Source organism: Macrobrachium nipponense, chromosome 14 (assembly GCF_015104395.2).
Source record: "Macrobrachium nipponense isolate FS-2020 chromosome 14, ASM1510439v2, whole genome shotgun sequence".
Classification (NCBI taxonomy): domain Eukaryota; kingdom Metazoa; phylum Arthropoda; class Malacostraca; order Decapoda; family Palaemonidae; genus Macrobrachium; species Macrobrachium nipponense.
In genome coordinates, this window is record NC_087207.1 from 63,289,000 (window position 1) to 63,306,433 (window position 17,434).

Genomic DNA, 17,434 nt, shown 5'->3' on the forward strand with positions numbered 1-17,434 from the left:
GCAAAATCCCACAGCCTCTCTCACATGTCGGCGCTCCTCACAAACCCTACCAAATTAGCGGCCTTTGTTTTCTACTGTCCCGTAACCAAAACGGGGCTTGCCTAAAGTGAAGAAACCATTCAGAGAGAGAGAGAGAGAGAGAGAGAGAGAGAGAGAGAGAAAGAGAGAGAGAGGTGGTTAGTGATGTGATCGTCACAACATAAACAAAACAAAAAAAGTTGAAAAAGTACTCTACCATGGATGGCGACAGCAGCATACCAAACAGAACAGCTGGATGATAAAGGCCGAGCCAGACTAGAGGCTATTTATCACGAGCATATATATATATATATATATATATATATATATATATATATATAATATATATATATATAGAGAGAGAGAGAGAGAAGAGAGAGAGAGAGAGAGAGAGAGAGAGAGAGAGAGTGCACACGGACGTGTGTATGAATGTCACTCATACGAAGTTGATTATGATATAGCTGAAATATCTACTGCCACTGATAAACACACTAACGCACTTATATATACATATATATGTATGTATATATATATATATATATATATATATATGTATGTATGTGTGTGTGTACACACGCTTTTATATACATCCTTTCAAGTCCCATTACTTGGCTAACTATATAGCAAACCACCCCGGCTCCCACTACATGAGACCGAAGGGAAGGGGAAAGCGATACCTTAATTAAGTCCGCCAGGGTAGAAGGCCCAAACGAGTCAGCTTGTGGAGGGCAGCTGAAAGGGCCGGTTGCAGGGCAGCCAAGAAATGCAAAGATCTTGATCCGTGAAAGGTTACGAAAATAAGCTGGGGATATACTCTTCAGAATAACGAGATAGCGAAGGGAGGGAGGAAGGGCTTCATCAAGTGCATTACTCCGAGATGACGGGCCCAGTCAGTAACCAAATCCCTCGGCCGAGACAGTTGAAACTCGGTACACTGGTGATACTGAAGGACATGACGGGGTGAGTGAGTGGGAAGGATATTGTGGGGGTGTTGAGGGGGGGGGGGGGGGGGGGGGGTGGGAGCGGGTGGGAAGGAAAGAACAGGATCCAACAGATGTGGTGTCTCATATTTGTACAAAGGGGACGAAATGCCACCGTTAAACGCTGTTATGGTAAGCAGTCATGGTGGCACTAACTTTACTGTAAGGTTAGATAAATATTTCCAGATGGGAAAATGTCAGCCCGTCATCTTTCCCTCGCAAACATTTCTGGAGACGCTTTATGGGCCAAAGAAGAGGGGAAAGGCTTCGAAAATACCCTTAAAGTGACTCTATCATTAACATTATCTTCGAGGGGTGAGGACTTATCCATATCCTATCCCCATTTTTTTCTTCAAGACTGGGGGAGATAAAGGCACTGATTTATCAATCGGCAAAAAAAGTCTGACCATTACGTTACCGCTTCCTTACAAGAACCGCCTTTGTGATATTTATAGACGGGAAACAGTATAGGTCGTTTGTGGGTCACAGCCCCAACAGCTGCACATCTGCTCTCACAGCCAACAGCAGCAGTCTTCATATCTTAGCAAATGGCTCTCCACTAAGGGAGCCGTTTCAAAGGCAAGCCATCACTCTACTACTAATACCACCACAGACGCTTTCCCCTTCATCTGAGGCTCTTCATCTTCACCAGAACATCCGTGATGAATGTTAGTTTTCCTAGTCATAATAAAAACAGAAGTTGGCTAGGAATGACACAACCTCCCAAAACTACCAGCGCCCAGAGATTATATATGAGTGGCCAAACTGAAGCAGGAGTGGGCGTAATCACAGTACAAACACATGTAGATTATGAAGTAAATACAGCGAAGCAGTAAGCTTTAAATGGAATTTACATTCAAGCGACGTACAGACACAATACAGTGATACAGTATAAGTATCTATACAAAGATATGGCAAAGGAAATCATCACAATGAAGGTCACTAAATACAAATCTTCATAAATATCATAAATGACAGCCTACAGCCCTCCAGAACGATGAAGAAATCACACCTTGCAATAACTTCCATTCAAAGCCTCGCCTTGAATATTTGATAGCAGACCTTCATGACAAAATCCATCAAGAAGCAATGAAATAAATAAAAAAATAAATAAATAAGCAAAAATGAAACCAGTCCGATGCTGGGCGAAACCAAGCGCCCACAAGCATCCCGTGCTTAAGTGACATTTTCTTAACTGCTCCAGTCTCTCTCTCTCTCTCTCTCTCTGTCCTCTCTCTCTCTCTCTCTCTCTCTCTCTCTCTCTCTCTCTCTCTCTCTCTCTCTCTCTCTCTCTCTCTCGTACAAACACGAGACAGAATGACATACAAAACTAACCTAAAAAACCGGCGTAAAAAGACTAAAAAGAGAGTCATCTTTCATACAGTATATTATGTCTACCCGATTAGATAATCTTATGAAACGGTTTCTCCGGCAGGTTCTTCGAGATTACCTCGTCGAGGCCCTCCTGTCAACAATCACCACATAATGGTATGCATTTTAACGGAGTACTGCGCATGCAGGTCTTCTATTTTTTTCTTCCTCCTTCCCATCTTGTGCAATCCACAGCAGTTGACAAATAACCGGAAACATATTTCAGTGCTATTGTCAACTAAAGTTCACTGTATTTTCAGGGAAATGTTTCCATAGCGTACCTTACCTTCTCGGTTCTGAGATCGAAACCGGAGCTACGCGACTGAATCGGCACTCTCAATGCCTAATCTTGGTGAGAGAGAGAGAGAGAGAGAATTCGTACTAACTACTACTATCTTACACAACAGAAGTCTCGTTGCAGAAATGATGGCGTTAATTGATTATTGGCAACTCTTGGTGTAATGCGATAGAAAATGGGGGCTGGAGAGGGGAGAAAGGACAAGGCCTTGCAACCTCACACACGAAGTACACGAACACAGACAGACAGACAGCTTCTTTAATCACTGTCAATACTGCAGCTGCCACAAAACAGCTGTGAAGGAATGAGTAGTACCGACATGTCTTCAGTAAATAAATAGTACTAACACGTGAAAGGTGTCTGTGGGCACTGAATTTCCAATCAGAAGACTGAAGAAATATTTTATTGATAACACAGAAAAAAATAAACTGAAAAATTGAGAATTACAGAAAAGAGCATCCATTCCGGGATACCAATGAATGAACTTAAGAGAAAAACGCATGACAAAAGTTCCATAGTTTGAATATGACCTTCAATAAACTGGAAGACTTCACAGGGCGAGGGAGGGAGATGTGGCTCAGCATTCCCTGTCAAAAGTTAAAGTAATACACATTAACCGATAAACAGCAGAAGTAGACTCTCCTTAAATAAAACCCAGTTGATAACAACAAAGTATAGGACGGAAATGATGCAAGAATTCATTGTATGAGAAATAACAAGTAAAAAATGCGCCGAAGTTTTCTGTACAATGTATAATGCCGTAAGAAACTTTTGGCCACGGTCGATGAACCTTTCAGACGTAGACCATGAAACTTTCAGGCACGGTCCGGTGGTGGTCTGTGTTTTGGCACCTATGGCGGTGGCAGAAGCACGATCATGGATAACTTTAATCTCAAATAAAATAAAAGCTACTGAGGCTAGGGGGCTGCGATTTGGTATGTTTAACCCTTATACTCCGGGTTAATGATTGGAGGGTGGATGTTCAACTTAGCAATTTGCAACCCTCTAGCCTCTGTTGTTTTTAAGATCTGAGGGCGGACAGAAAAGGTGCGAACGAACAGACAAATAGCTATCTAAATAGTTTTTTTTTTTTTACAGAAGCAATGGCAGGAATATGGTCCAAACGCAGATGGTAGTAACGACGTACGTTCTATAGCAACCAAACAGAAAAGAAAGACTGAAAGAAAAATGAGAAATCAGAAAGCTGTGAAACTCACGAAATGGCAGCCGAGTTCTTGAAACATTAACCCTTTTAATGCTCCGTGGCAGGGACACTTCGATGCCCCTAAGCCAACAACCCACCCAAGATGGTAACAGGATGTCCTAGAGCAGGTTTAGAGGTTTTTTAGCCTCCTTGATTCTGTACTGACTCTCTTATTTGTGGATTGTCATCAATGTTTATTTAAGGAAGACTTAAAAGAGAACTGTGTGCTTTCACACTTGCCACAGTTTGAAAAGATTCCAGAATATTAACTGTATCCATACCACTTCCCATGTCACAATAGTCATGAATCAAAAAGATTTTTAAAAAATCACTTCACAATCTTAATGAAACCATTGCTCATACAGCAACTTGACCTCTGATTTGTTACATCACATGTACTAGAAAAAGATCATTACATATGGAGTGGCAGACAGAATTTAAATGCCCACCACGTGGAGAAGACATTACCAGAGGGCAAATCTTTACTTGTCATTTACCCTGAAATTCTAGATTTCTCCAAGTGTCTTCAACATAACAACTCGCATAAGGAAAAGTACCCGTAAAAATGATCGCAACATGAGAGGTTCATCACAGCAAGCGTCGACCCTTCCGACCTTCCGACCTTCCGACCTTCCGACCTTCCGACGTTACTTACTGTTTTGAAGCTCAACTACGGTACCGTTGTTCTGCATAGTACTTTCAGGAGGGCAAATAATGAAAAATCCTCATTCTGGCTGGAGGATGGCAAGCATAGAGCATCATCCATCAGCTGTCTAAGAGGCACTTCACTGACAAGACTATGCTTCTTGCAAGTATAGTGCCATTACTTTCATATGAATCAAGAAAAAAGAGAGTAACGAATATGTAAATGTAAATAAACAATAAATTAAGATTTCATTCACAAAGGATAACTTGACTTTCATAACAGCAGTGTCCATCAGGCAGTGTTCGATTTAAATGGCCTGAAGTTCACACTGAAGATTATCAGACTGCAACTCGTGTCAAGATGTGTATTGGATTTCTATTCAAATGGACGCTTCTAGTCTATATTAATCCGTCTACTTTAGCATCCGTTATTAAAAAGCTTTTCAATCTTTCTCTTCACAATGATCATCCATTGTCGGAAAAGTTTTTTTTTCTTGCTCCCGCTTTTGCACACAAAATCTACCGTCGCGAGGCAGCCACATCCAGCGGTAAGGAAATTTGCACTGAATCCTGAAACCGAGCCAGCAAGAGCGCTCCCCTCCCACAAGACAAGGGCCATGGACTAGGAGGGCGAAAGAAGTGACCGTAACAGTGTAAAACAGAAATCCTTTCCACATGGTTAATATCCAAGAACAAGAAAAAAAAAACTTTGTGAAGAATATCATTAGTGTCTGGCCTGGGTGAGCAGACGCGTTATTTTCCCTTGGAGTCATTTTTTCTCGGTCACCATGCATATTTTGACTACTAATGGACTTTTTGGCATCCTACACAGACCCGTTGTTTAATACACCCTTACTTTTACACTCCCACCCTTTCAGATGCATGTGATAACTGAATGATATATTAAGGAGGCAGTGCGAGAAAAACATAAGGCTTGGAAATTTTCTGCCGACATGAATGGATGAAGGAGACGAATATCTTGATGGAAGACGCACAGATTTCTGAGTCCGTAATCTTTCTTTTACAGTCCAATGTCCAGAATGATTTCTTCAGGACCCTTGGTAATCTCACATGTTATCCTCTTATCAAGATTCCACTTCAAACATATATAAATACACACATCCAGGATTATCAATTTTAAATATCTGCTACATTATTATTTATTTGCAGTTGAGGAGTTTTCTGCTGTCTTTTTTCTTCAGTTTTAGCTTATCGTTGAAATATAGAGCTGGCCTATTTCCTGAAGAGCCTCACTCCCCGTCTACAATTCCCTCCAGCTCTTCAGAGTACTCCAAACCAAAATGATCCATGTGACAATCTTAAATCCTGGGAGAAACTAATGCCTTTGCCTCTCTCTCTCCTCCTCTGGCCGGGGATAGAACAAATCAGCAAGCACAACACTCATGTCGATACATCGACCCTCTTACATTAAAGCCTTTGGTGCAAATTTCATTGCCTCTCTTCCTCCGGTTATCCCACTAATTATTTCCTTCATCTTTGCTTTACCCACCACTTGGGCACCTCTTCCTTTGCTTATCCATCTCCCTCTCTAATTCTTTTTATTTTCATTATGAAATGATTTCTTCGGATATCATACATCTCAGCTAAAAGCAACCAGTTTATAAGACTAAAAAACTTGGAAATAAATGGACACAATCCCTTTTTCAAAGAATCTGTATCTTAGCTGTCTAGCAAGATAGCAAGACAGTAAGTGGATCGACCTAATACTTCCAAGACATTGCGTAAATCCTGAAATGTCCTCCAATGATCACTTCAAAAAGAATCAAATCCAGATATGGAAGGGCCTCGATGTATCTAGCTATAACCTCCGGATTCTACCATTGATACATCCTGTCTAGGACGCAGTTAAATACTACGAAATAACCGTCTCAGAGAGACAGTCTGTTCATATCATTTATTCTCAAAAGTAAGTGGATTCTAATTTCGACACTACTTTTTTATTTTATATATATATATAGTTATATATATATATATATATATATATATATATATATATATATATATAGATATATATATATATATATATCTATATATATATATCATTACCAGCCCCGATACCAAAAATACTTTTTTGTTGCAGTATTGTGCTACATACATATCAAATATACTACTACACATACATTTTTAACTTTCCTAGTGGCTTCAGCTAATAAACAAAATCATGAGCTTAATTTTGTGATTTCTTAGTGTATGATGTATGTATGTATGTATGTATGTATGTATGTATGTATGTATGTATGTATGTATGTATATATATATATATATATGTATATATATACATAATGCAAAAATACGAGTTACTCTTTTCCTGTAGTATTCTATTTTGCATTTAAAACTTTGCGCTTTCTTGTGATGCATGTGTATACATATACATATATATATATTATATATGTGTGTGTGTGTGTGTGTATGTATGTATGTATGTATGTGTATATATATATATATATATATATATATATATATATATATATATATATATCTCACAGACCCTTACAACCATACAGTGCCCTGAGAGAGAGAGAGAGAGAGAGAGAGAGAGAGAGAGAGACGGATGACGAGTCTCACGACAGGGGAACAAGGAGCAATTTTTTCAAATTATCCTATAGTACAACGAGCGTCAGTTACGCATCAATAAAGCAATGAGCGTGAGCGTGTGCCTTGATATAGCTCCCACCTCCAAACTCTTTCCTTTACCAGAGTTTCTCGGCTACTGGAGAAATATCATCACTGCACTAATGTGAAGGATTATCGGCTCCCACCACCATTTTGAAACATTTGACGAGGCAGTACTTAGGACCGTGGAGACTTCCTATTCTGCAATCTCTTTGTTGACAAAAGACTAGACGCTACGGTCTCTTCGTTAAAGGTGACTCACATTGCAGAGCAATCTCTTCACATTCTACAATTTCGTTGGTGGAGACGATTCCTTGTTCTACTCTCTTTTTAGTGGAGGCTACTATATTATCGATCTCTTCGTTGAAGTCGGCTTTAGTTCTTTCTTTGTACTTTCTGGAGATAACTTCAGTCTAATTACTGTGAACGACTCAAGATTTTATAACACCTTTGTAGGGAAAGACTTCCATCTGCGGAACAGTTTCTTGTTGTGGACAACGCCATATTCCAGTCCCTTTATTTGAGATGACTTCAGATTGTAGAACAATTTCTTACGATCTGAGTCACTGTAGAATAATGATTTCTTTCTTAAAGACTACACCTGATTCTACAATGTCTTTACAAGAGACAACTCTATTTACAGTCTCGTTTTAGAGATGACTGTACACTACAATCTCTACTGGAAGTGGCTACACATTCAGCAGTCTCTTCAATGGAGACAAGTCTAGATCATACACCTGTTCGATGGTGGTTTCCAGATTGTGAAACGATCTTCGTCAATGATGATTTCTTATCGCAGAATCACTTGGTTGGAGACAACACCAGACTCTACAATCTCTCCGTTCGAGATGGCAGAACGATCTCTCGTTAGAGACGACTCCCGGTTCTACAACCATTCTCCGTTATGTCCATATGTAAACGACGCATTTAGTTCCAGCACACGAGATGCATGAGTTATTAAACTGACCGGCTCGTTATGACGCTCGACTGCATGTGTCTCACTCTCCCTCTCTCTTGAATGTCTAAGTAAATCAGCATAATCAAAGTATCATTCCAGATATGATGTTAAATAACCGTTACAAATGACCCACCAGAGTTTGAAAAGGTTCCAATACAAATTAATGTCAAAGAGACGCATCATAGTTTTCTTATTAGGTAATCTGTCATTTGTCAGATAACAATGGTATTCACTGAGATCACAGTGTTCAAGTTCATAGCAAATAATGAAACAATTAAATCAAATCATTCATAACTAAAATTCAAGCTACATAAGAAAGTTCAGGATTTCGATACTCTAAAACCAACAGATTGTTTCCATACGAACAAGGGTATGGTACTTCATCGAAGCTACGCAGATTTCCTGTAAAAATAAAGAAAATCCAGAGGCACTACATCTACTCTTTGTGGCGACAATCTTAGTGGTCAAAATATATTATCAATTTGCCTAAGTGGACAGACATACTTAGTGAAACATCAATACTGGCTTCCAATGTTGTTTTACAATGCCCCCCTTAATATATATTAAGGAGAAAGAGTTAGGAAATAGCACTCCTGCCAGCTATGAATCATCACTGAAGGCATGAGAATTTAAAACTATTTTCTATGCCATTCTTACTCCCCTTGAGACTACATTTCGAACATTATACAGCTCTAGTAATGCCTTCTACAACTTAACAGAACAAAACAACATTGGAATTAAATTTTATTCTATATTTATGAGAGAGAGAGGAGATAGAGAGAGAGAAAGAGAGAAGAGAGAGATGATTGAGACGAGAGAGAGAGAGAGAGAGAGAGAGTGTTACTGCATCAAGGTCCTCGCATTTTTAATGATGAAACTATGGTATATAGTTGACAAAAACTGATCTCTCAGGTTTGTTGTTTTTAATTCTCTCCTTCCCTCTTTTCTCCCTTTCCCTAACAGTTGACTGAGCAGCTGCTGCGTGGCCTAAGAGAGGTGGGGGAGGGGGGTGGGGGGGTTAGGGTGGGATGGGTGCTTGAGTGATGACAAGAAAAATAAATGTAACTAAGGAGGAATCCTGTACTAAGAAAGAGTGCATTCACTTTTCAATTTGATAAACTTTGGAGACTACAATTTAAATCTCCATGAAATCTGAGTGAAGCCTCCTATGACATACACGAAGCTCTGAAATGTGACTAGAGCACAAAGACCTCTCATATGGTGAGGTCAAACAGAAGAACAGATGTACATCATTCCCACTGAACTTTTTATACGTTTTGAAATTATCTGGTTTCATTGAGGTCCATTCTCTCGCCAGCTGGCTTGTTTAGGATCTCGCAAGGAGTCCTGATGCTCCTATAATAGGAGCTGTCCCACGCTCTCTCTTGTTCTGCTATTTCTAATTTCCCGTCAATACAGTCATCCAATTAAAAGTATTCATTCCAATTTACAATGAGTCATTCATCAAAAGCACAAAACCATAAGATTTATCACATCAAGGAGTTGACATTTCTTAATGCTTCGAAAATCAATTACATTACGATTCATACTACTTACCATTTACGTGCTAAAGTCCTACAAAATGTTTTCCTCCATTTTAAAATTCACTCAAATTACAGACCAAACAAATACACTTTAATCCTATGACTGCAAGGATGAAAAACAAGTCAAGATTTCCTCATTGTGAAAGAAAGTGTTCACGTGCACGAAAGAGTTTCAGTACAAATGGGAACTAAACACAGCATACTCACCAAAGGAAAGCAGAGCAAGAGATGCGAGCACGCAGATGCTGTAGAGCCGACAGAACTTCATTGTGAAGCTGAAGGAATTACAGCCTTATCATGAGGAAACAGTCCAGCTGATTTTCTGTACCATGAAAGTCGGCACTTTGGTGATGCTTAGGGATGATACTAATGTATAAGTTTGCAGCCGAAAGACGGAAAATAGTGTCAAGGGGACCAAGAAATATCAAGGAAAACAAGGCCTGAAGTAATCGCACACCAATCTTTCTCTCAGCTCGGTCTGTTTATCCTCAGCGCAATCTGGAAGGAAAGAAGAGAATATATGATATTAAAATGACTTAACACTTATTTCAAACCCTGTTTCCTACACACATCAAATTCACTCATGAAGACACTATAATGGCGATACTTGCTGCAAGTTACTGAACTAGTAAAGTGTACTAGAATATTTGTCCAGAGCAGAATTTTTGCAAGTAAAGACGAAAAGTAAATATTCTGGAAAAAACTTATCTGACCAGTATAGCAATTTCATTACTGACCTGCTACATAGACAATTGCAGTTTCTTTTGCTTAAAAGAATACATGATAAGGATTTGTATGCGGTTTTATCAATGTGAGACGACGCTGAACTACAGAAAACTAACCGATCTTTTACTGCGTTTTCACTAGATAATTCAATGCACATAGGCAACACTGTATGAAGTTATTTTACAATTTGTCCTAGGCACCTACGTGTCATGAAAAGATAAAGAAAGAAAAAATAAAACCCTACAGAGATAACAAAATACTGCCAAGTCAAGCTGATGATTTTATTCTATTATTTGGACATCTGCGACTTTGCAGGCTCTCAACTCCCAACGCAACACTACTCAAAGTGGTGGTTCCATTTCTCCTAGCAATGGTGATAACTTACATTTCGTCAGATACTCAGTATCCGCCACGATTTTGACAATGTCTAATACCAAAAGATCTCTTCATTTCTACATAGCAAAACTGTGAAACAGATATCCCGCCAGATGAATGGAATGTCAAGAAAGACTTATACTACATACATTCCATGCTATGCAACATTCCGTTAAGATTACTTCTCTCAACAGCTGCACAGCGTACGTTCAAGTATATTTCTTTACCCTCCGTTGATTTGTTCATCTATATTCATATTTTATCTTTATGTTAACCTACTCTTAGCTACTTAATGACCTCTGGTTTGTTTCAAATGAAATGTATTCATGTTGAATATTATACTTTGCGCCAAATAAAACATGAAACGCCTGCATTACCAATAAACATGACATGACCTTTAGGAAATAACGCCCTTATGTGACGGGATCAATCAAACTTTTATACCCAGTACAATCACAAACTTATACTGAAGATAATGACAGTTGATATAAATATATCTATTTTTTTTCGAGGAAGAATAGTGCTTGTTTGTGATGAAAGAACAATGTTTACATCCCAGTTACTTCCATGAAAAATGTGGCCCTCTGCTCCTAATGAACAGATCAGTCTTATCCTTATCATCTTTGATAGACAGCTTAATCCAATGTTCAGTGAGAATTATTGCCATCACTTAGAGACAGCAAAGACGAGAGTCATGGAGAGAAAAAGATATGCGGAACGAAGAGATATGAAGGATAATGGTAGACATTTGAAACAAAGAACAAAGATCATAGGAGATGACATATATAAGATGAAAAAATAAATCTAAACTAAAAATATAAAGTCCACATATAGCTACTTGGGAAAAGCACCAACCTTTCACCTTATTCCTTTTCAGCTAAAAATATTTCATGACTGGGAGGTCAGTCATTATGGTAGAACATTGACGACAATCACCTGCCCCTTAAAACTATTAACAGAAAATGCCTTAAATGCGAGATGAACTTCTTCCCATGAAATCTATGAAAATGACTCGTCTAAGTTAACTGAACATTAGGGAGGTTATCTCATACCCTGCATTCATGCTGCATAGAGTCTAACAAGAAACAAATTAGTATGTGTTGGAGTTTTGAATAAATATAAATATATATATATATATATATATATATATATATATATATATATCTGTGTGTGTGTGTGTGTGTGTGTGTGTGTGTGTGTGTGTGTGTGTGTGTGTGTGTGTGTAATTCTGTGCAGAAGAGCAGGAATGTAAGATTGTACGTAAGTTTACAAGCAGAAAGCTGGATGTTAAGACACAGTGAAACCAATGTGAAAAAGCAAAGTGTTGAGGACTATGAATGGAAGTTACTATAATTATCTGCTGTCGCTTGCAAAAGTAGAACACTATAGAGAAGAACTCTTGTATCTATCCGGATAGTGTAAGGACCTGTGAAAGATCCCAAATGTGTTGTTCCATGAGCCTTGACGAATAGTGGCTGTCGCCAAGTATAACAGCATAAAATATGTGGTATTAAGTGTATGACACAGTGATGGTAACTACTGAGAAAGAAATAGAATCTTTGGGAGAGTATATACTCTGTGCTTGGCCGAGAACGAAATATACTCTGATGGGTGAGTACTCTGTGCTTGACTGGAAGAAAGGGAGGTTTTGTGCTGTGTGAAATGAAGGCGAAGGTATGAGGTGTAGATGGCGTGGTCAATTTTAACTGCACAGGAAACATGGCGATGGAAAATCTTGTCGAAATGGGCTTTGAATTGGGTGTGAATTTTAGATAAATACCAGTTAAAAACGGATTTTGGTAAATAACCTCAGGACAGAGAAAACAGCGGCAAAGAGTCTGTAATGTACTGGAAATCTGAGTAAACAGTTGTTGATGAAACATCATATAAGAAAGTGGCTGGAGGTAAAATTGATAAGTATTTAGTTGAAGCAAAACCGAAAGTGAAGTAGTTTCAGTTAAAAGGAAAGGTTTCAAATGTTATTGGTTATTACACACATATAACAAAGTAAGATTATTGTGAAATTTAGGAAAAACAGAAGCGGGATGAGAATTCCTAAGAACTGAACAGCAAAAAACGAGGCCCATATATAAATAACCATTATAAAGGTGCAAATTCAACCATCTACATTTCAGCGAGATGTTTCGAGTTGTCACCCTGGACCTTTCAAAACCCTATGGAAACAAATCATAAAACAATCCGCAGCCAAAGACCTTCGTCATCTCAGAGGCCCTAGTACAGTCAGCTCATACATAAAGGATTACAAAGAATCAGCTTGGATATGGAGTAGATTTTCTAAAAGAGATATTAGTAAAATGGACACATATTAGGTGTCCCATGTAGGCCAATCACCAAAACGATCGCCACATCGTACAAAATGCCGATAAAATTGGCTGAAGAACTCGACATATTTTCACGGAAAAGTAGACCATGAGCGAGACCCTCTCTCTACTACAGTGTGCAACGCCAAAAAGGATTTCAACTACTGCTTTCAAAATATTAGTGAACGCTATAATTGGCTGTATTTTTATAAGATTAGGAGAGACTTCATTCTAAACTGACTATCAACACCAGTTATATTACAACTCGATAATATATTCAGACTTTAAAGTTTGTTTTCAGTCTCAAACGCGAAGAACTGTGATCATTCAATATATATATATATATATATATATAAATATATATATATTATATATATATATATATACAGATATATATATATTATATATATATTATATATATAATATATATATATATATAGATATATATAGTATATATATATATATATATATATATATATATATATATATATATATATATATATATATATATATATATATATCTCCACTTTGATTCACATCCCGCGTTAGGATCGCATAATAACCCGCAAAGGATTCCATCTTGGCTTTTCGGGAGTAATATTAAAAAACTTGTGACCTTTTTGACGGTGTAAGTGTCTGATCAGTAATGGTTGAGTATATTGAATGATCACAGTTCTTAGCGTTTGAGACTGAAAACAAACTTTAAAGTCTGAATATATTATCGAGTTGTAATATAACAGGTGTTGATAGTCAGTTTAGCATGAAGTCTCTCCTAATCTTATAAAATACAGCCATTTATAGCTTTCACGAATATTTTGAAAACAGTAGTTGAAATCCTTTTGGCGTGCACACTGTAGTAGAGAGAGGGTCTCGCTCATGGTCTACTTTTCCGTGAAAATATGTAGAGTTCTCAAGCCAATTTTACCGTCATATACATACAACATACCATAATATATATATATATTAATAAATTATATCTAATATATCTATATATATATATATATAATATATATGATATATATATATATATTTATATTATATTTAATTTATTTTTTAATTAATTTATATTATATATATATATCCTCTGAGCCATAGAAGTACTCCGTCGATAACCTTCCGTAAGTGGATTCGATCATTGAACATGTTATCGAAAGTCATGAAGTCATATTTGACTATATATATATATATATATATATATATATATATATATATATATATATATATATATATACGTATATATATACGTATATACATATATACAAGAGCTATGATCACTGAATTCCATGATTCTTTGAATAATATATTGTTTATTTTCATACATCGGTATTCATTCAGTACAAGGGAGAGATGTAATCTGTTAAAATCTTGATGCAGTACATGGGACATCAGGAGATGAAAATGAAAGCCCAACTTGAGGAATCAAAGGTATTCGAGCGCAATCCGGAAGACAATGAAATGGACAAAATTAAAATCAGTGAAAAAAACTGGGAAGTAAAACCGAGCAATAACAGATTTACAACATTAAATTCGTCTATAAAAAGATGAAGTGCAGGGAGAAAAAATTAATAATGGTGGGAGCAAACGCAACGCTGAAAGTTTAAAAAAAATAAAAAAAAAACACATGAATAGAGTAAGAAAAAAAATTATAGAAACGATTTCAATAGGCCAAATGCTTTGGTCTCTTCATTTGTAAAAAACACTATTATGGAAAATCTTTATTTTGCAAAAGGAATGTCCCAAAGCACCTGCAATATTGTTGCGAGGATGGCACTGTCAGAAGCCCTGACTGACCCAACGAATCTCGGCTCAAATCGCCTACATTTTCTACGAGAAAACTGTAACGTATCTTTTCCTTCTGCCCCAACACGAAAACGCTGGGTTGTCGAGTCTGGGATTCTGTAATTAGTGATTGTTTGCTGAAACGCTGAGCTTAGTCAACGAATGTGAACGTGTTTACAGTCTGTCACTTGATATCTGCAGCATACAAGGGAAAATCAGCCTACCTATGATAACGGGAGTGATACCCTTTATCAACCAACTTGTAGTACTGTTTACTGTGCGATAATGCGAAGTCTCGATGAGTTCCTTAGAACAGATTCTGTATCAAGACTTTCATGTTTTACATTTTAATAATAAACTGAAGTTGGAACAACTGGATTTCTAGAGGTGGAACCACAAATAAAAAAAAAACCAGCTGACACGAGATTGTGGAATACCCTATGAGCTAATACATAATACATTATTCGCAAATTCGGTTGAACAACTCAAGTTGGTACCTTGGCACACATGCTCCATATTTCACATATACATTTCAGAAACAACTTTTCAATGACGGAATGCTTAGTGTGAATCAGCAAAGTAACACATCAAAAGTCGATGGCACAATACTGGAAGCCAATTCAAGGCTTCCAATCAAACACAGCAACCTCAACCATCAATCAGCCTCACACTTTTTCGAACCACTTTTAAATCTTATCAACAGTCTGTCTGAAAAGGACTTACTTATTTATGGGCAACCAGTTAATGACTGGTTGGATTTGTTTTAAATCTTGAATCCCACATGACATCCACTGCCCTGGAATTGATTATAGGCTTGACTTTCATGCCCAAATTAAGATACGCTACAAAAAATGATTCCGCTACAAAAAATGATTCAGTCAGTTTCGCGTAGGTGAGCAAGTGGGAGTGGCCACATATTACGTCTTCCTCAAAACAAAACTTTAGGAAACGGAGAACGAAAGGTACGAGATATCCTATATGCAAGAACCCTGGTGGATTAGAGCATTTTTTTTGCGGGTGCTGAAGATGAAGGTGGCCGGTGGCCTTTTGCTAGCACAGGTTCTTGTTATATCTTTGTTTGTTCCATAAAAACACTATTCTATCCTTTCTTCACCTTTTCTTTCCTTCAAGTGTTGTTACTGCGGCACTGGTCAAGAAGCGGGGATTTCCCTTGCTCTTATAGATCCAGAATTCTATTCGGCGCAGCACAAGAAACTTAGAAAAGAAGGTTCCATGCCAGAGCCAGACGGGGTTAAGATGGAACGCGAAGGAACACTGCAGACAGATAAGAAGTAACACACGAAGTGACTTACCGTCCTCATATGGATGACAACTGACAAGCAAGAACGGCGAGTATCTATTAACCTGAGGGAAGAGTTTCTTCAGACATGTTCTGTTTGCCAGAGATTTCGTGTGAAAAGGAAATGGAATTCGAAAAGAAACTGGATGTAGATTCCATGGACGAAGTAAATATTACAGCTGAGGATATGTCCAGTTCCTCTGGATGCTTCCTGCTTCCTCGCTCCAAAATTTTTGGGGTATGCGTATCCTGAAGCAAACTATCTGACGATATTGACTGGGTATTTGATTGAAAAAAGTATCAGAAAAAAAAAAAAAATAGAAAATCGCGCAAAACGCTGTTCCGAACTCACTCTCTCTCTCTCTCTCTCTTCGCGCACACAAACTCACTTATTAAAAAAAGAATGTTTATTCAATTACGTAATGAATCATAATATGGAAACATACCAACAAACTCTTATCTTAATCTTCTCTCGTAAAGTTAGCCTCACATTTCTATTGCCACATTATAATGCTATAAATCCTAACATGTACTATATTTTAGCCATTCAAAATCAGCATGAAAAGTGTCCCTGTCTAAGAAAGAACATAATTGATTTTGAGAAAGTGTGGTAGGTACTGTCAAGCAGGTCAACTGTGAAACTGGAGAAGTGTACATAACCCAAGAGTTGAGGAGTCAATCGGACCAGTCATTAAATTTTAGTTCAGCAATAAGCTTTCACCGGCGACAGATGTCAGCCAGATCAAATGACAGCGGAATTCTCGAAGTGCCAGGCAAAGAGTAAAGGCTCTTTGATTGTTATAGGATAAACCGGCCTTATGCCAGCGAGGACCCTCGCTCAGTGGTGGCCGAAGTGATTCAATGGATGACTCATTCATGAAATTTAGGCTGCCGCACCAACCACTGGGGCCTTTTGGGGCCACTGAGCACTGACAGGGGAGTTGGAGAGGTTGAACAGCATGGTAAAGGGATCCAGGGCATAAAGGATATGAAGTACAAGAGTCCAAAGGTGGAACTGGGAGAAAACCCCAAACTGCACTAAAAAGTAGCAGTTAGAGGTGTTGGATAGCAAGACTGAAGAAAGGAAGGTCAAGTAAATGATTAATAAGTGGGCGTGGCTAAGGACTGAAGGGTCGCTCCAAACACCCTTTCTTAAATGCCTCCCAGTATGAGACCAGAGGGTGTTGAAATGAACAAGAGAATGGGAGGCCTGGTGTGGACCTATGACCTCTTCCATAACCATGATGAAGAGAATACAGGTCATGAATGATCTTCACCTTA

The 17,434-nt window shown here is 38.0% G+C and overlaps 1 protein-coding gene across 1 annotated transcript in view; it reads right to left on the reverse strand.

The window, feature by feature from the left end:
- The window catches only part of LOC135226561 (laminin subunit beta-1-like), a gene marked incomplete in the record, with an annotated part of 308,726 nt that overhangs the window by 285,372 nt on the left and 5,920 nt on the right, over nt 1-17,434 (reverse strand). The window contains 1 exon segment of the mRNA XM_064266238.1: nt 9,860-10,150. Coding sequence (XP_064122308.1) covers nt 9,860-9,920 — 61 coding nt within the window.